This window comes from Micromesistius poutassou (genome assembly GCF_964030765.1).
Source record: "Micromesistius poutassou genome assembly, chromosome: 12".
Classification (NCBI taxonomy): Eukaryota; Metazoa; Chordata; class Actinopteri; order Gadiformes; family Gadidae; genus Micromesistius; species Micromesistius poutassou.
Genome location: NC_140282.1, coordinates 9,678,055 through 9,697,974, shown reverse-complemented (window position 1 = coordinate 9,697,974; position 19,920 = coordinate 9,678,055). Strand labels below are relative to the sequence as shown.

The following is a 19,920-nucleotide window of genomic DNA, read 5'->3' as shown; positions in this document are numbered from 1 at the left end:
AGTTACAAGCTGCCCAGGAACAGAACAATATTCTCTCACATCTGAAAAAAATGATCACTCTTAAAAAAAAAAAGAGACCCATTTACTCTCAGAAATATTATAAAATAATATCAATGGAATCACTTTGAAAAGTATGAAACGCAATTCAGTAGTTAACAAAAATAATAGCACTTTCAGTAAACTGGATTCTTTACATTTTCAGAGATATTGAATAATTAACGCCAGGTTTATTTCTACTGACCACGTGCTCCGGAGCAAACCATCGCGTGCGGTCGAACTCCAGCAACACCCACAGGGATTCCTTTGTACATGTCGACAAACATCTCCATCTCTCTCTCTCGCTCTCTCTCTCTCTCTCTCTCTCTCTCTCTCTCTCTCTCTCGCTCTCTGCCTCTCTCTCTTGCTCTCTCTCTCTCTCGCTCTCTCTCGCAGGGTGGCCACGGTAACTACGGTTACTGCTGTGATGCTCCTTCGACCCGGTAGGTTCTGGAAGGGTCGCGTCGGTCTTCAAGTCTTGTTGTGAGAAGAGTTGAAATGACAAAGTAAGATTTGTTTTGGGGAGGGGGGGGGGGGGTGGGGAAACAATGACCCCACTAATCTGTAAAACAAAATTTGAAAGATAAAAAATAAAAAGAGAAGTCACACAGAGCAGGTGGCTGTTTCTAGGGGAGGCTGGTCGTCATGACAACGGGTTTCTGGTCTGTCGCATTCATAAGAGTGGATGAGAAGTGGAGTCACTGTTTCCTTGCCGCTGGATCTGAACCTGTCTGTCTCTCCTCCGGAACCTGTCTGGACGCAAAGACGGACACAGTTAAAAAACAGACAGACCAAGAGACAGATAGACAGACAGACAGACAGACGGAACAACATACCAACAGAGAGAGAGAAAGGGAGACAAGCAGCCGACAAGACAGACAAGCAAAAAGACTGACAGACAGATATGTAGACAGCGACAGAGATGGACAGACAAACAGAGAGTCAGACAGGAAGATTGACAGACAGACAGGTAGATAGACATACACAGACAGTCAGAGAGTCAGATAGACAGACAAACACAGACATACAGTCAGACAGACAGAAAGACAGACTTGGATTCAGAGACACACACACACACACACAGTCAGAAGTCAGACAAGTCAGAAAGGCAGACAGATAGAGATTCAGAGAGACAGCCAGACACACAGAAACACAGCCAGACACACATATGCCCCTTTTCCACCGACAGTACCAGCTCAACTTGCCTCGACTTGGACCCGCCTTTTTTTGCGTTTCCATCACCAAAAAAAGTACCTGGTACTTTTTTTAGTAGCACCTCCGTCGAGGTTCCAAGCAAGCTGAGCAGGTACTTTTGTATGACGTAAACAGGCCAATCAGTGGCCGCTGGTTGGCCAGCGGCTGCAAACGGGAATAATCACTTGAAGTTAAGTTGTGTCCGGCGCGGCTGGAGTCCACGGAACCGCTCCCGAGGGGGACACGGATCAGTGTTTCGCCCTGTGTGTCGCTCCTTTCCCGGGGCTAGACTTAGGCTGCGCGTGGTTGTGTGTGTCCGGCGTGGTTGTGTGTGTTTGGCGTGGCTGGAGTCCACGGACCCACTCCCGAGGGGGACACGGATCAGTGTTTTGCTGTTTCGTTTTTGTGTCGTTCCTTTCCCAGGGCTCGAGTTTCGCCTCCATCAACATTACCGTATGACAATAGATGCGCAGTCATTGCGTTTTTTATTTTATTTTATTTCCCATTTCCCGTCATAACCTTTTCCGGGAATCAGGAAATAGTCTTGATCAGATTTCCCGGAAATCCCGTCTCCCGGGATTAAAACCTAATAACGACCCGCCCACGTTGAAGAGGTTATTTTCTACGACCCGCACATGTTGAAGAGGTTATTTTCTACGACCCGCCCACGTTGAAGAGGTACTTTTTTAGATGGAAACGCGACGTGCTTGGAACCAAACCAAGTCATGCCGCGCTGTTGAGCTGTCGTGGCGAGTTGAGCTGGTACTGACGGTGGAAAAGCGGCAATAGAGTCAGAGAGACAGAGAGACATACACAGTCAGCCAGACAGACAGAAACACAGACTTACAGACAAACAGACAGACATAGAGTCAGAGACAGACAGACAGACAGACATAGAGTCAGAGAGACAGACAGACAGACAGACAGACAGACAGACAGACATAGAGTCAGAGAGACAGACAGACAGACAGACATAGAGTCAGAGACACAGCCCGACAGAACAGACATACAGAGTCAGCGGGACAGACCTCCCCCTATAAGACGGACTCCATGTTGTCTGCGGTGCTCTGGTCCTCCAGGTTGTATATGAACTGCGTTTGGCTGTTGGGCTCGTGGGTCATCTCCTTGCCCAGGTTGTCCAGGGTGACGCTGGAGGCCAGCATCTCCGTGGGCGTCAGGTAGCCCTCGCCGTTGGGGATGTACTTGCGGTAGTTGCGCCGCAGGCAGCGCCAGGTGGTGGTGTAGAGCAGGAAGGCGGAGGTCTTGAGCGCGATGGCGATGCTGACGTACAGGTGGCGGTAGGACACGTTGTCGTACAGCATGCAGGCGCCGCGCTCCCCGCACACGCGGCTCCACAGCAGGCAGGTAGAGTCGATGCCCATCCCGAAGATCAGGGGAGGGGGGATGAAGCCTGGTGGGGGAGAGGGGGCGGGAGGAGGGAGGGGAGAGGGGGCGGGAGGAGGTCAAAGGTGAGTGGTAAAGATGGTACTGTGTGAGAGTTTAGGCAGACCGCTTTTTCACAGTTACAGTCTCCAGGACTGTTGTTACAGTTACCGTCATTAAGACCTTCATCACTGGAGCAGTATGTTCTGTATCACAGTTACAACCATTAAGACCTTCACCACTGGAGCAGTATGTCCTTTATTCCAGTGACAGCCTCTCAGACCTAAATCACAGTTACCTTCTGACCTTTATTACAGTTACAGTCTCTAGGAACGTTATTACAGTCTCTTAGACCTTAATCACAGTAACAGTCTCTCAGACCTAAATCACAGTTACCTTCTGACCTTTATTACAGTTACAGTCTCTAGGAACGTTATTACAGTCTCTTAGACCTTAATCACAGTAACAGTCTCTTAGACCTTAATCACAGTAACAGTCTCTTAGACCTTAATCACAGTAACAGTCTCTTAGACCTTAATCACAGTTACAGTCATGACGACTTCCATCACTGGAGTACTATGACCTTTACCACAGTTACATGACTCTGAGACCTTTACCACAGTAACATTCTGACCTGTATCACAGGTACAGTCTGACCTGTATCACAGTTACAGTTTTTAGGAACTGTATCAGTTACAGTCTGACCTGAATCACAGTAACAGTCTGCTGGACCTGTATCAGAGTCACAGAGAGTTCTTACCTATCAGTCTGAGCAGCAGGAACAAGACTCCCAGAGCATAGGACTTCAGCTCTGGACTCACAGTTCTGCAGAAGAAAACACAGACAGCTCACATTACGTCAATGCTGCATGGTGAGCCAGGCTAAGGTTGCAGGTGGAAATCCCTCAATAGCTCAGCATCATACTGATGGAGCAGGATAGTAGTGGAAAGGTATCAGGTTCAATGCTCAATACATTCAGCCTAACACTGAGCAAGATACTCTATATCCTACCACTTCATTAACGAGAAATGATCTAAAGTCAATTTAAATAAGTGCTTCATGATAACATCCATCTAGTACCACTCAAATATCCATTACATTCACTTTTTAATCAATCCCAGAGGCTCAAACGAGTTCCCCTCTTCTCTAAGATATTCCACGTGGACGCATTTCTCCACCGCATTCTCGGCTGCCTATTAAAGAGCCACCAGCCCTCCCTGGTGGACGTCTGCCGTAGCGCAGCACAGCACCTGATGAGGATGATGACGGAGGGCGTCTGGGCCATGGCGCCGATCATGCTGCACACACAGATGACACAGAGGAAGGTGAGGAAGGCCTGCTGACAGCCCGGGCTCGGACACTTCCCCGGGAGGGCCACCGCCTCCTCCCGGTTTGAGGAGATACAGGTACAGCTGGTCAGGTTCTGGGAGAAGGGAACGAGGAGGTGAGGGAACAAGGAGAAGAGATACAGAGGTACAGCTGGTCAGGTTCTGGGAGAAAGGGAGGGAGGGAGGTCAGGGGGAGAGGAGGTGAGGAAACAAGGAGGCAAGGGAACCGGGAGGGAATGGAGTGAGGGAAGGAAAGGAGGAACAAATAAGTTGAAAGAAAAAAAATCGAACTAAGGGATAACCAGTTAGCAAGGAAGTGAGGAGGCAAGGAGGAACACATACATTGAAAGAAAGGATATAAAAGTATTAGAATGAAAATAAACAAATCCAGTATAATCTAAGTAAGAGATAACCGGTTCTTATCGCAAAATACCCACGGGTTTGGTGCAGCCAGCAAAGCAGGCGGAGAGGTAGGTGATGCCGTTGGAGCCGCACACGGGGCTGACGGAGGAGGTGTAGCAGTTACAGTTACTGATGCAGGCCGGCTCCAGACGCTGCCTCGACCGCAGCGTCCTGCAGGGTCAAGGTGCAACGAGATAGAGTGAGATCTAGATCTAGACCTAGAATCTAGATATGAATCACGACACGTTTAAGGTTCATCGACATATGCGGCATTCGCTACTGGCGTTCAAAAAAATTGGATTGATGTTTCCCCAAGACAAACAAAAATTAAGAAAACACACAAGTATAAAGTTATATATTAGATATACATTACTTTAGGCATTATAAGATGATCAGGGTTAGGCAAAATGTAGTTAATGGAAGTGTTTAATTGATACGTTAATGATGGTCCATCTCCATCAGTGACTCCTTACTCGTTGCCGTAGGGGACGGTCACCCCGGCGACCGGCCCGGTGTCGCAGCCCAGGAAGAGGAAGGAGACGTAGCAGGCGGTGGAGATGAGGTTGACCAGCATGGCCATGCGGACGGCGCCCAGAGCCGACAGGTTGAGCTTCTTCACCAGCAGCCCGCCCAGGAAGATCCCCAGGCAGGCACAGGGGATGGCCGTCATCCCTGGGGAGAGGGGGAGCACAACACACTCAGTCATGGATGGTAAATGGACTGCATTTACTGTATATAGCGCATTTTTTGTAACCAGTGGCCACCCAAAGCGCTTTACGATACTGCCTAACATGCACCCATTCATACACACATTCACACACTGACGGCGGCGTCAGCCATGCAAGGCGACGGCAAGGCTCGTCGGGAGCGGTTAGGGTGAGGCATCTCGCTCAGGGACACTCCTCCTACAATAGTTGGACATGAATGTGGTTGGACTAGGTGAGGCTGAGAACTATCAACGCATCACATTAGGACGCCACAACACAATCCATGTGCTGCACGACCTCTCAGGCTGGGCAAAGTGCAGAGGAGGAGCCAACCTTTAAAGGAAAACTTAATACTAAAACCATGGTGTTGGGACACCATCAGTCAGTGGCAAAAACAAGCACTTTTAGAGGCCGTACTCTAAAGGGCGCTGTATCCTATATATATATATATATTTATATATAGTTTATATATATAGTTTTATAAATATATATAGTTTTCGGGGATTACAGCTGCAGCGTTCTCGCTCAATACTGGACCAATCTCAAAAGTTGTTGTCTGCATTAGTCCCTTAGACCCAAAATGATTGGAAAAATTAAGAATCCTGAGGTTTTCCTTGAAGAGTAGAGAGGAGCCATCAGAACGCCCTCTCAGGGGTCTTCCACACCTCAAGTTCTGGAGACTCAGATTTCATCCCATTTCATAGTCGATAATAATGGAACAACAACAACTTGGATCTTGGGTTTTTTCATTTTGCTTTGTCTCTTGTTACTGTAATCAAGGACAACTGAATATGTTGATTGTTTCCAGTTTGTGGCAAAAGTGCACTTTCAACCCACAATGAAAGCATTGTGGGTTGAAAGAACCACAGTTCAAGTGGAAGCGGGTTGAGACCAGCATTTATATTGGTTTGGTCTACACCAGGGTTCAAACGATTGTACACACTGTCTGCCGCCAACAGCCCGTACCAATGGGGGAAACACTCCAGCTTTAGATTAAAACAGACCCAACAGCTCGGTCTGAAAGCAACCCTAAGACAGTGAATAATGCAGAGGAGCCATCGGAACACGGTACGAAATACAGCAAAGTGCTAAAGTGCTCAAGTCACATGAATCAACAAAAGTGCACAAGTCAGTTTGTGATTGGTTGATGGAAGAGACGGGTCTTCTTAAAGACGCGGAGCAGCAGAAGATGATTGGTGTATTGATTACTGAACCTGCGGTCTAATGGCACTCTGGTTGAGCTGTTCCAGTTTTGGTGTATCTAATTTCCGTGGGTTAATCTGTATGTTTACATGCACACCTCATTTCAGAAAAGGCTTTTTAATCCCATTAACATCATACTCAGAGTTAAGTATTTATTTACTGATTCCCGCTTTGGCAAGGCCACTCATATCATTTGGAGTACTACATAAGCCTTTCACACATGCACTCAAAGTCGGACATTCTCTGGATAATTCCCGGTGGGGCTGATGTGGTGGAAAACTGCTAAGCCATTCAAAATGCTAGGCTGATCATATCCCTCAGTGCACCTGGCCATCTCCCACTGCCACCTACCCAGGAGCTGATTGGCTGAGGAGGTGGTGAGGTTGAACTGCTGCTCCAGGTATTTCCCCAGGAAGGCCGCGAAGCCCGCCACCACCGCTATCTCCATGCAGGCCGCCAATGCCACACACGTGAACACAGGGTTGGATAGCAGGAAGCGGGTCACCCGAGGTATGACTGAGACAGGGAGAGAGAGAGGGAGAGAGAGAGAGGGAGAGAGAGAGAGCAAGGGAGAGAGAGATAGGAGAGAGAGAGGGATAGAGAGAGAGGGAGAGAGATATATATAGAGAGGGAGAGAGATAGAGCAAGGGAGAGAGAGAGAGGAGAGAGAGAGGGATAGAGAGAGTGGGATAGAGGGCGGCATGGAGCAAGGGAGAGAGAGAGAGAGGGAGAAGGAGGGACAGAATAATGTGAGAGAGAGGGAGAGGGTGGAGAAAGAGAAAGTGGGATAAAGGTAAAAATACATTTCCATAGTTTAGTGAGTATCTCCTAAATTTACCACCACCCCTTAGCAACTCACCACCTCCCCTTAGCGACAAGCCACCCACCCTTAGCAACACGCCATCTCCCCCTTAGCGACAAACCATCTCCACACAGCAACATAACACCTCCCCTTAGCGACACACTGAGATTCCTTAGCAACATTGCATATATACACGCTGTAGCAACATACTAACCATCCCAATAGCAAGACACCAGCATGTCTCAGCATCACACCATCACACTTAGATTGTTGACACACAATCTTTACTTCGCAACGTGCTACACCACCTGAGACACACACCCCTTTCCCTCCTCCTCACACCTCCTCCACCCCTCCTCACTCCTCTCTACCCCTCTTTAACTCCTCCTCACTCCTCCTCACCCCTCCTCACTCCTCAACGCCTCCTCACTGGCTTCACAGCGCCTGAGCACCATACCTGTTACCTCACCTTACCTCTTCCTCACCCATCCTCACCCCTCCTCACACCTCTCTCCCACTCTTTCACTCCTCCCCCCCCCCCCCCTCGCCCCGCCCCCCTCACCTCGTAGATGCTGACAGACCGTCAGGCCGCTGTTGACATCGAAGCTGAGCACGGCGGCGTTGCCGGGCTTGTTGTACTCGGTGTTCAGGGAGGGGGGCAGCATGGCCTGCTCGCTCTCCCCCCCGCTGTCCCCGTCCTGGGGGTCCAGCGACTGGGGGAAGCCGAACATGAAGAGGGACGAGAAGAAGAGTAAGGCACCGCACAGCAGGAAGCCGGCCCACCACGCGCCGATCCACCGCGGGTCGTCTGGGGTGATGTCCAGTTTACCTGGAGGACAGGGGACAGTTAGAGAAGAGTTAGAACAGGTAGGGAACAGTCAGGGAACAGTCAGGGGACAGTTAGAGAAGAGTTAGAACAGGTAGGGAACAGTCAGGGGACAGTCAGGGGACAGTTAGAGAAGAGTTAGAACAGGTAGGGAACAGTCTGGGGACAGTCAGGGGACAGTCAGGGAACAGTCAGGGAACAGTCAGGGGGCATTTAGAGAAGAGTTAGAACAGGTAGGCAACAGTCAGGGGACAGTCAGGGGGCATTTAGAGAAGAGTTAGAACAGGTAGGCAACAGTCAGGGGACAGTCAGGGGACAGTTAGAGAAGAGTTAGAACAGGTAGGGAACAGTCAGGGGACAGTCAGGGGACAGTTAGAGAAGAGTTAGAACAGGTAGGGAACAGTCAGGGGACAGGTGGGGGACAGAGGACAGTTAGGGAACAGTTAAGGAACAGTTAAGAAGCAGTTAGAGAACAGGTAGAGAACAGGTAGAGAACAGGTAGAGGAAAGGTAGAGAACGGGTTTTGAACAGGTAAATAGTTAGAGAACAGGTTGAGAATAGAATAGAACATATAGAGAACAGATGAAGAACAGATAGAGAACAGACAGAACACAGGTGGACAACAGATAAAGTGTTTTCCAATAAGATCAATAACAGTTTCTCCAAGGTGCCGGGATGGTTTAGCGTGGCTCTTTTCGGTGAACCGTGAGCCAGAGACGGGCATTTTGTCATTTAGCACACGCTGTTATTCAAAGCGACAGAGACATGTGTCATTAAGGTGCGAGACACCAGCAGAGTATCCTGCTCAAGGGATCCAACCGGTTCTGCTGCGGAGATGAAACCCAGTAACCTTTTGGCTGGGAGTTCAACAGCCGTGCCGCTACCCTGCCCTACTACACTACAGACATGGTGACGGCGGGATACCCAGACCTCCCGGGGATACCCAGCCCCCCCAGGAAGTTATTTTAAATAATACGATTCTTAATGCTCATGCTGATTATTTTCAGGAATAATCTGGTGCTATACACAAGCTAATATAAAGAGAAGATTGAGCAAAAGACGTGTACAAAGACGTGTATTTATAAAGCATCATTTTACTTTAATGTAGTAGTAAGTATTAATAGCAGTTTGTACTATTTTTGCAATGGTGTTATTCACGTGACATCCATTCATATGAAAGGTAAGGTAAAGTCATCTTTAAAATCCCAGAGGGGAAATTTGCTGCAAAGCCAGCAGTAATAAAATCATCATCAACACACTAATCAATCAATCTAAGTAGGCCATGTTTGCGGACCAAAGCAGCCGGTCCGAGGCCACCTGCTTGGGACGGTCTTGGTTCAATTGCTGTGAGAACGCACAACGGACCGAAACAAGCCTACAGCCTCATATGCCTTTGTGTTTGTGTTTCGGGCAGCGAATCATACATATAACCTGCATCCACACATTGTTTTTGAGCCAAATATCATAGTTGGAACCCTGGTACAACAACCAGAGACCCAGGACAATTGCAACCTGCGTAGCTGCCAAAGTTACTCTTTTTTCTAAGCGTCCTGTGTTGTTTAGGGTTTTTTTAGACCACGTCGAAACTCCAGCACAAAACTTGTAAACATTTCACCAATGAGGGAACACTTTTCTTATGTGCAGGGTGTGTTTACACAAGCTGGTCCACTCTTCAAACCGACATACTAGGCTGGCTCCCTGATCTACACGACTCATAAATAACCTACTTTGGATTCAAAACGGCAAATTTCGCCAAAACAAATTCAGACTAGGATCAAGTGAAATGTATGAGCCTGTCAGTGGCAAAAACAAGCACTCTCAGAGGAAGACATTAACAGGGCGCTGTTGCCCCAAAGGATTAAATTGAACCTGAAATAGGGATAGAGGGAGGGAGCCAGAGTTCACACTCAATACTCGACCAACTTCAAAAACTGTCTGAATAAGACATTAGTAGTAACACCCCAAAGTTCTCCTTTAAAACCAAACACAAGTAGCTCCAGGTAACCCGCCTTTGCAGTAGTTTGTCTGATGACATCACAGGGAACCATCTCAGAGAGCGTAGTCATTGTACCCAGCGTTGGACCATAGAGCTGTCCTGTTTGGTTTGGTTTCCTTGAACCTGCTTCTATTCAATGTAATTGTGCTATTAAACGAGGCTGCCTTGGTCTACCTCCATGGGATGTAACACAACTTCTCTTACATGACATTGCCAAGATCAGCGTGTTCCGGGCTAACTTTAAAACACGACCAAGGTCGGAACAGCTCAGAACAAATGTGTCTTTCAACCCAACCCTAGCATCAGAAGTAGCAGCAGAAACTTTAACACCTTAACTTTTTACTATATTTTAGATTTAAGCTTTCTTTATGAAAAAAGTTTGAATCTATTATGATATTAAATCCAATCTATTGAGTTTCTGATCTATTGCTCAGACTCAGAGGCTGTCTGGGCTTCACCAGACCATCGTGATCCACAATGATCTTCTAGAATTCTCTAGGTGCTGTGCTGATCTCTGGGGCAGGGAGGACCCGTGATGCAGCGTCTAGCTAACGCTGAGTCAGCTACCATGTACTGGAGGCATGCTAGCTCCACACTCACTGATGATGATCCCATGGACGTTTCACCTACTGTGTAATAAGAACAAAAACAGTTACACCCCTTCCGCTGATGGACGTCAGATCGGCCAAAATACAGTTAATCTTCCAAGCTAATAGTTGTGAGCTCTGTAAAGATTTGAGTGTTGAAACAAATACACCACCAAGCTGCCTACTGCTTCATCCTCACCCCCATTAATCTAGAACAACACACGCATCCTTACATAATTCAACTATATAGGATTTACATTTTTATATGTGGCACTGTGTCTTTCTAAATGAATCCTTCTTTTTGTTTGTTCTCGGTCCAGCCATATTGGCTTTTCACATGTCAAACGTACATTTCCACTGACTCCAGAGAGTAACAGCCAGTCATAAGAAGAGGCCACGTGTCCGTCTACGTTGACTTACTTGTGTCGATGAAGGCGGCGTCCACGTAGACTTTGGTGCAAACAGAACCTAAGATAAAGCCACAGGCCGGACCAAACACCAGAGTGGAGAACAGGATACCTAGTAGGCAGAGAGAGAGGTAGATAGAGAGAGAGAGACAGAGACAGAGAGAGAGAGAGAGAGAGAGTACAAGTCAGTACAAGCAGTACAAGCAGTATGATTTGACCAGGTGAAAAACCAAGACAGATACAGAGACATTACTCTATTTCCATTTACTAGCTTTCCTCTAATGTCATGGCTATGCTAACTATCCATTTCTTGCTCCTCAACATTATCGTCTGCTTCCCTAAACGTTCATCTTCCAGCCATCATCCTCATCTCTCAGTCACTGCAGTAACGCAGTGAACCGCTGCACGTTTGATTCATCCACCAGAGGGCAGCGCAGCACAGCTTCCAAGAGGGAGGTACAGTAAACTGATATTTTGAATGGTCTGCATTTTCTCTTCAGGCCCTTCGTAATTTCTCTGTTGTTGATGATAATTTGTCCTACGCAAGCCTAAATTGTATGGCTGATTAGTCATACATAGTCATAGACAATCAAGTCAGACTGGATGGTAACATATAAGGCTAACCCTAACCCTATAAGCTAGGTTAGAGGCTTGGCTGTATGTACTACTTATTCCCACCATTACTTCCCTGTTTAACTCAACTTATCATTTCAGACTAAAGGTCAGAACACATGAAAGTAACACATAGTAAGTAAGTACATTTACAATTGCATTTAGGTCATTTGGCACTTTTATCCAAAGCCACTGTCAATGTTTAACGGTTAATGCACACACCGACTGCAGAGTCAGCCATGCAAAGCGGCAGTCGGGAGCAAGGTCCCGAGGTGTCCCTGAGCGAGACACCTCACCAAGACACGTTAGGTGTCTCTCTCAGGGACACATCGACACTCCTCGACGCTTGGAGGAGGCGGGGATCGAACTAGAAGCCGACCCGCTCCATCTCCTGAGCTAAGCCGACGTAAGCTGTAGTAGTAGTGAATAAAAAGTTTGTGAATACTGTAATTCTCATCCTTCCTAGTGATGAATTAGCAGTTGTCAAAGAATCTTCGCTGTTACCACCCCCAACGTGTTGATTGTCTTTTCCCCTCCTCCCTCTCCCCCATTCCCTGCCTTCCATATTTAACAGTGATTGACAGACGGTGCAGCCAATCAGGGGACTGGCACTGGGTTCCAGAGGACTGCAGATGTAAATTGCCCTGAGCTGTGGCCTCGCAGGATTAATGAAGCTGTAGATCCGAGAGAGAGCAGAGGATCTATCACGCTCCCATCCATATGTCAGCGATCAATGACCCAGGGATCAATAGGGTGCAGGACCGGCCTGATCAGGTATCTGCTCTTCATTGTTTAACGTGGTAGATACAACATGGACGCACGCTCAGCGGCTCAAGCTCTAATCTGTTGTCCTGATCACTGGATGATGGTGTTCACTGCGGACTCACCAACCAGTATTCACTGTTTCATTGTTATTAAATCACGTTCAAATATTGATTGGTTATCAGCGTCATATGCCACCTTTACCTTCAAATGGTGAACGTGTTATTTACTTAATAACACGTCTGTCTGTCCCCATCTCTCTCTCTCTCTCTCTCTCCATGTTTGTTTGGCTGTTTCTTCCTCTCTGTCTCTTTACCTCCGTCTGTCTGTCTGTCTGTCTCCGTCTCTCTCCCTCGCTTGCTCTCTCTCTCTCTTTCTGTGTGTGTTTGTGTCTCTCTCTCCCCCGCTGTTTGTGTGTGTGTCTGTGTTTGCATGTCTGTGTCTGTGTCTGTGTTTCTCCTTCTCCTTCTCTCTCGCTGTGTTTGTCTGTCTTTTTTTGTTTGTGTGCGTGTCTCGCCCTCTCCCGCTGTTTGTGAGTTTGTCTGTGTTTGCATGTGTGTGTGTCTCTCTCTCTCTCTCTCCGTCTGATTCTCTCTCTCTCTCTCTCTCTCTCTCTCTCTCTCTCTCTCTCTCTCTCTCTCTCTCTCAGCTGGTATTATGCTGTTTCAATATTTTAGTTCTCTTTGCTTCATGTTTGCTAACAGTTGGGTCTCCCTGTGTCCTATTGCATTATTTACAGCAGTTAAACCCTGGCTGTCTTCACACGCTAAGCTGCTGTACAGTAAACACTATACTGTAGGCCTACTGTAATATAATAGCACTCGCTCGCTCACACACACACACACACACACACACACACACACACACACACCCATAAACACACAGAAGCATACACGGACAAACACACGCAACACACACACACAGAAAAATACCCATACACACACTCGTGCACACACACACACACACACACACACACACACACACACACACACACACACACACACACACACACACACACACACACACACACACAGCGTCCATCCATGAGATGAAAGGGAAGGAATAAAGTAAAATTACTTTACGTTTTTGGTGGCCATAGTATTCATATTTATATTATTATTTATATTATCTTCTGTTGAGAGCCAACGGAAATAAACCAAAAAAGGAACAATCAATCTGGAAGCAATTTGAAAAACCAGAAACACTGAACACAGCGTTCTCTCCTTTTGTGTATCCAAACCTTTCTTTTCTTTAATTCATTGAAATAAAGCCAAGTCATTCTAGTCTTTGAATCACGATTAGCAATTAGCTTAAATATGCTGCATAAATAGCAGCAAGCGCTCTCCCCGGGGGAGCATCGACGCTAGGCAGCTAGCCAAGCGCTGCTCGCTTCGTCCCCCTACACTGCCACGGTAGCCAGGACCCCCGATCGCCAGCTCGACTGCCGTCCTGGGCCGGCCGTTGGTTTCTGCTTGCGACGGCGATCGATAGAAAGAGAGGCAGATACTTAGTGATGTTTTCCTCTGATCTGCACAAGCTGAGCTCTCAGGTAACGGACTCTCGGCCAACAACACTTTAGACGAGGATCAACAGCCGACAGTTGGGAATAAATGTTGCTCCTGGTATGATGTTTAATTTATGATTATTGTGTGTTTCGTTTTTTACGCGTGTATATATTTGTATGCACCCTGGAGCAGGGTAGCAGGTAAGGCTCAATGTAAAGGCAGATATGACTATATATTGCTAATCATTTGAATTGAGTTGAACAACTTTTGATTTCCTGAACCCAGGCTTCACTATTGTCCAGTAAATTGCTAATAGTTCTATAACACGATAAAAACATCCAGTAATACAATCATACAGTTATGCGAGTAAACGAATACCAGGAATTGAAAACAGGAAATGACTAAAGTGACCTTAATGACAATAATAATAATAACTTGCGGCGCGACAAGGCGCCGAGACATGGCCTAGCAAAACCTGCCCTAGACTGGACATGGGACCATCAATACACAGAACAGCAAGTACTGTAAACAGTACCACATGGCTTTTAAGGTAATGACATTGGCTGTGAAGATGTAATATGTGTATGGGTTCTGGTTTTGTAGATCAATTACAGCAAGTACATCAAAAACCTTTTTCCCCAAATCAATCAATCGATTAATCTCTGCTCCTTCGTCTTAATCACATGCAATATGCTTAGAGGAGTCGCAAGTTGGCCCAAACAATTACTTTAGAATGGACCATCACTTACTGTGAATCGGTTATTTGAATAATGACAGATATTTAATAAGTGCATTAAAGAATACTATACTGTAGAGGTAAACATTTCACTTGCTACACCCACGACAACTTTCATACCGGAAGTAGCCCGGCAAATATGCGTGTTGCAGCACAGTGCCTGTGTGTGTGATTGTTTCTGTGTGTGTGTGTGTGTGTGTGTGTGTGTGTGTGTGTGTGTGTGTGTGTGTGTGTGTGAGTGTGAGTGTGAGTGTGTGTGTGTGTGTGTGTGTGTGTGTGTGTGTGGTTGTGTTTGTGTGGGTTGGTTGGTGCATGCGTGTGTGTGAGTGTGTGTCCTAGACCAGCAGACCTGCTTCTAAGATAAAGGGAACTCAATGACTTCTTGGTACTGGAAGGAAAGCGTGCGCCTGTGACTGTGAACAATGTTGTGTTGTGTTGAACAATGTTGTGTGTCTTCTCACTGGAGAAGACAGAATCCTGTTGTTGTACTGCTGAATCATTTAGCTGTGGCTAGATGGATATCAACAACACTGTACACAACACACATTAATACACGGGAGTGAACCAATTAGGTAATTTAGGATGATGTCATGTAATCCTGTCTGTGGGGATGTTTTAAATAGAGAGATGTGTCTCTTTAGAGAAACAGAATGGGCTTAGTGTAAGTGATGTGGATAAGACACAGACAGAGTCAACCAGCAAAAAACAAACATATTAAATGTTTCCCGTATGCCAATATTAGAGCAGCCTTATGAAGTATTATATTTTTGGAGTACTTTTCTGTAATGCTTTCTGACCAACCTATCCCAAGGCTTCACTGACTCTGTGTGTTTGTAAACTATCTCCTAACATGAACTTCTCTTCCTTCCACTGAATAGACAGCAATCCCTCAATGGGAAAATAACAGACATCATTCCCTGGACAGGATTTCACTCTGGAGTACCAGATCCTGATCTAGTCAGCCCATGCAAAGTGTGAAGAAGGGAGGAGAGGATAGAGAGGAGAGGAGAGAAGGAGAGAGGCAAGGGAAAAGTGGAGGAGAGGATGACGAGGAGGTAAGAGAGGTGAGAGAAGAGTTTTGAAGGACAGACGAGCGGAGAGCAGTGGAGCAACTGCAAGGTGAACCACGGGGGGGAGCAACGACCTTCACCTTCCCAAACTTCCTCAAGGACAACCCCCCCCGACCTACAGGATGTACAGCAGACAAGAGGCTTCACACGGTGGGGCGCGACCCACCGTGTGAAGCCTGCGTGAGCGGGGTTGATGTCTATATATAATACATACACCCAGAACGTGTGAATCATCTCACTGTGGTGTGACACGCTAACGAGAACATACTGATTACCGCTTGTCACACGTTTTCCAACGGCTGCACTCGAACGCACCAGAACCTCGTCCCACCTCGTCCCCCCCCCCCCCGTCCCAGACTCACCGATGTACAGCGACGAGTCCTTCCGGCGCACGTGGTCGTCGATGTAGGCCACGCCCAGTGGCTGGACGGGCGTGGCCCCGATGCCCAGCAGCACCTGCGCGCCGATCAGCAGCAGGTACATCATGTTGGTGTTGGCCCGGTTGCCGCAGCTGAAGCCCGCCTCGCGGCTCTCCGTGCGCGACGTGTTGGAGCAGATGTCGCGGCCCTCGTCGGCGTGCCACGAGTCGCCCGCTTCGTACTCGTACTGGTGCGTGAGGAACTCGGGCAGCGCCGACAGCAGCGCGCCCAGCGCCATGACGATGCCCCCGCAGCCGATGAGGCGCGGCCGGTGGGCCTTGGCGCCGAAGTAGCTGACGAAGAGGATGAGCGCCAGGTTGCCGATCTCGAAGCTGCTGGCGATGACGCCCACGTCGGCGCTCTGCAGGTTGAAGCGGCGCTCCAGCGTGGTCAACACGCTCACCTGGGAGAGGGCGAGAGAGAGAGAGAGATGGGTGAGAGAGGGGGGAGAGAGAGAGAGGGGTGATGAATGGGGGAAGGGAGAGAGAGAGGGGGGAGGGAAGGAGAGGGAGAGGGGTGATGGATGGGGGAGGAGAGAGAGAGAGAGAGAGGAGTCAGACAGAGAGGGTGATGGGTGAGAGAAAGAGGGGAGAGGGAAGGAGAGCGAGAGGGGTGATGAATAGGGGGAGAGAGAGAGAGAGGGGGGTGGGAGAAAAAGAGAGAGATGGGTGAGAGGAGGAGGGATGAGAGAGTGAGAGAAGGTGAGCGACCAGTTAAGCCCCACTCGACCCTAAAGTTCATTACTGGCCAGGTTGTTTGTGTGTGTGTGTGTGTGTGTGTGTGTGTGTGTGTGTGTGTGTGTGTGTGTGTGTGTGTGTGTGTGTGTGTCCATTGTTTGCGGAGATGTGAGGACACCTTGCTCTCTCCTCCTCCTCCCATCTCATCTCCCTTCCCCCTAGCCCATCTCTAGTCCAGTTCTACCCCTCCTCTTCCCTACTCTCCATCCATCTCCTCACCCCCCAGGTGTGCTGGAGGTCGGTCGGTCTGGGGAGTCTAGGGACAGGCCCCCCCACAGTGAGTGAACCTGTGACTGGGGTCAGCCCAGAGACACAGGGGCCTGCGGGGGCCCTCTGTTGACATACAGCTGTGATCCACTGACCAGAGACAGGGACAAGATCACGGCTCTCCCAGGGAACCTTGATCACCACTGGGATCATTCACGCCACAGCACCCTCTAACACCACCACACGTCCTGCCGGACCCACACACAAGCTGCCTTGTTATTGTGTTACCTTGTTACATTATGGTATTTCATTATGCTATGTTATGCTACTCTGTGACACTGCTGTCAGGTCTGTTATGTTATGTTACGCCTCAATATGTAATGTTATACAGTGTTACTCTATGTTAGGCCTATGTAATGTTTTTCTACTCTATTTTAGGCATATTTTATGTTATGTTACTCTACGTTATGTTATGCTACTCTGTGATGTTATTCAACTCTGTTATGTTATATTATGCAACTCTGTGCTATGCTATGCTACTCAATGCTATGATACTCTAAGTTATGTTATTATATACAATGCTATGTTTCAAATAATTTTTATTGAAAGCATATGTGCATATCACTTGACATTTATACGCAATAATTATATACAATGCTATAGTATGTAATCTTACTGTTACGTTATATTATGCTACTGTGTTATGCTACTTGTTATCTATGTTATGATATCATACTATATGTTATGTTATGTTACTCAATGTTGTGTAACTATGTTATGTGATGCTATGTTAAGTTCTGCTACTCTGTTTTGTGTATTTTATGATACTCTATATTATGTTATGCCACTCTATGTTACCCCATGTAATATATATGTTACTCTATGTAACATTATGACTATGATATGGTACTCTGTTACACTATTGTTATGTTATGTTACGATATTTTACATTATGTTTATTTGCATTAGGCTATAATAATCTAAGCAATGCTGCAGAGCCATTCAGCGGTAAGATTATTCAACTTTAGGTCTAAATCCGACAACCCTAACATAAATGTTGCATAACTTGAACAAGTTATGCAATTTATAAAGACTGTAATTTATATAGACTGTATAATAATGTAAATAAAGAAAACCCTAGATTAAACAGCTACATCACACAGCACCACAAGTCGATAGGTCATTCCGGAGCAGTGTGCTGACTGCACACTAACGCACAATAACCCATCAAAATAAATCAACATTTGCATTATCGCGTGCTATGACCTTCGTTCTGAGGACAGGTGGTATAACTCATAAACACTGCTGAGTGTGTACGGGCCTATATGCGTCTCTTTGCTCCAGCGGGGTTACTACATGATGTAAGAGATATTAAAGACACCGTCACGGCCACCGCATTACATACAGGCCCGCTGTGTGGAGACCAGCCAGCGTTCAACCCTGATCAAGCAGCCTTTCATCTGCGCATTTCTAGAGCAGGTAACACACACACACACACACACACACACACACACACACACACACACACACACACACACACACACACACACACACACACACACACACACACACACACACACACACACACACACACACACATCCACCCGGACCAGCGGGACGACTGGCTCATGTGGATGACTAGGAGGGTTGATGCAGTCTGCAGAGGCCCAGCCTGTGATGGTCACACCAGCCAATGCTAATGCGCATTACTGCGCGAATCAAAGCGTTCATTCATTTTCCCGGGCAGGCAGGCTGACCGGCCAGGATCATTAAAGCGTTATTGCCCGCATCGACACACGAAACCGCAGCACCGGCGGTGCTAGCGTCGCCTCTCACGGGGGGGGGGGGGGGCTGCTACCGTGACCTGACGTAACCGATGGGCAAAAAAAAAAATGGGGGAAAAACATGATGATTCCGTACAAGGTTATGACGACGCGTATGGTGAGAACTCACCAGGTAGGCGCCCACCGTGCCCTGGGCCAGCATGAGCGCGCACTCCGACACGAGGAAGATCTTGATGTTGGAGAAGCACGACGTCTTCTTCTGGCTGTCATCCGGCTCCGGGTCGTCGCCGGTGCTCCTTTCGGTGCATATCTGCTGATTCTTCACCTGCATGCTTCTACTCGCGGGGTCTCACGCTCCGGGCGCGTTCGGCGGCATGAATCGGGCCGAGGACTGTCCGTCCGCCGATCACCATCTGCAAGCAAGGACGCGGGTCTGCTCTGAGGGCTGCAGGAGGCTGGAGGGTGGTGGAGGGTGGTGGTCGTTCACCGGCCGCTCTGTGGATGCGGGCTATGTCCACTCAGCACAACACATCGTCTTGTCTGGGCCGTGGTGGTGGCGGCGGCGGCGCGGATGGGGCTCCTGCAAAAAAACGGTGTTGCCGTAGAACTCTCCCGGTGTCGTCTCTATAGCCTGCCCCCCCCCCCCCCCCTGCTGCGTAACGGCACCGTCGGAACGTCGCAGCCACTGTTGATAAACGCGCTTCACGTTTCGCTTCCACGTTCGAGCTTTTACGGCGCTTCCCACGAGTGTCGGCGAGGAGACTTCGGGCGCAGGCCGATCCAGACACGCTCACACACACTCGGCTCTCACACACACTCGGCTCTCACACGCACTCGGTTCACACGCACTCGGCTTCGCTGCTGCTGCTGCTGCTGCCGCTGCTGCCGCTGCGTCCTATAGGCTGCCGTCTCGAGACCTGACTAACACCTCTGACGTAGTCCACCTTCTAGTGATATATGGATGAATCAATTTCTAGATCTGAAGATCTATTTCCATCTCTCTCTCTCCGTCTCTCCCCCCTCAGCCTCTCTCTCTCTCTCTCTCTCTCTCTCTCTCTCTCTCTCTCTCTCTCTCTCTCTCTCTCTCTCTCTCTCTCTCTCTCTCACACACACACACACACACACACACACTGTCTATTTCTATCTCTAACTTGTCTCCATATATAAAGTCAAGTCTGTGTGTGTGTTTAAGGATAATGGTTGGTGGATGTCACAAT

General features: G+C 48.0%; 1 protein-coding gene across 1 annotated transcript; it reads right to left on the bottom strand.

Moving 5' to 3' along the window:
- Positions 1 to 590: 590 nt before the first annotated feature.
- On the bottom strand, positions 591 to 19,034 carry slco3a1b (solute carrier organic anion transporter family member 3A1b; the record flags this gene model as incomplete). The annotated part of the gene is made up of 11 exons (XM_084476030.1): positions 591 to 789; positions 2,259 to 2,641; positions 3,374 to 3,438; positions 3,864 to 4,036; positions 4,379 to 4,514; positions 4,817 to 5,015; positions 6,605 to 6,769; positions 7,618 to 7,884; positions 10,885 to 10,983; positions 15,919 to 16,378; positions 18,873 to 19,034. The coding sequence occupies 10 exons, from the start codon at positions 19,032 to 19,034 to the stop codon at positions 2,265 to 2,267; spliced, it is 2,103 nt and encodes a 700-aa protein (XP_084332156.1). The 3' UTR covers positions 591 to 789; positions 2,259 to 2,264.
- Positions 19,035 to 19,920: the final 886 nt, after the last annotated feature.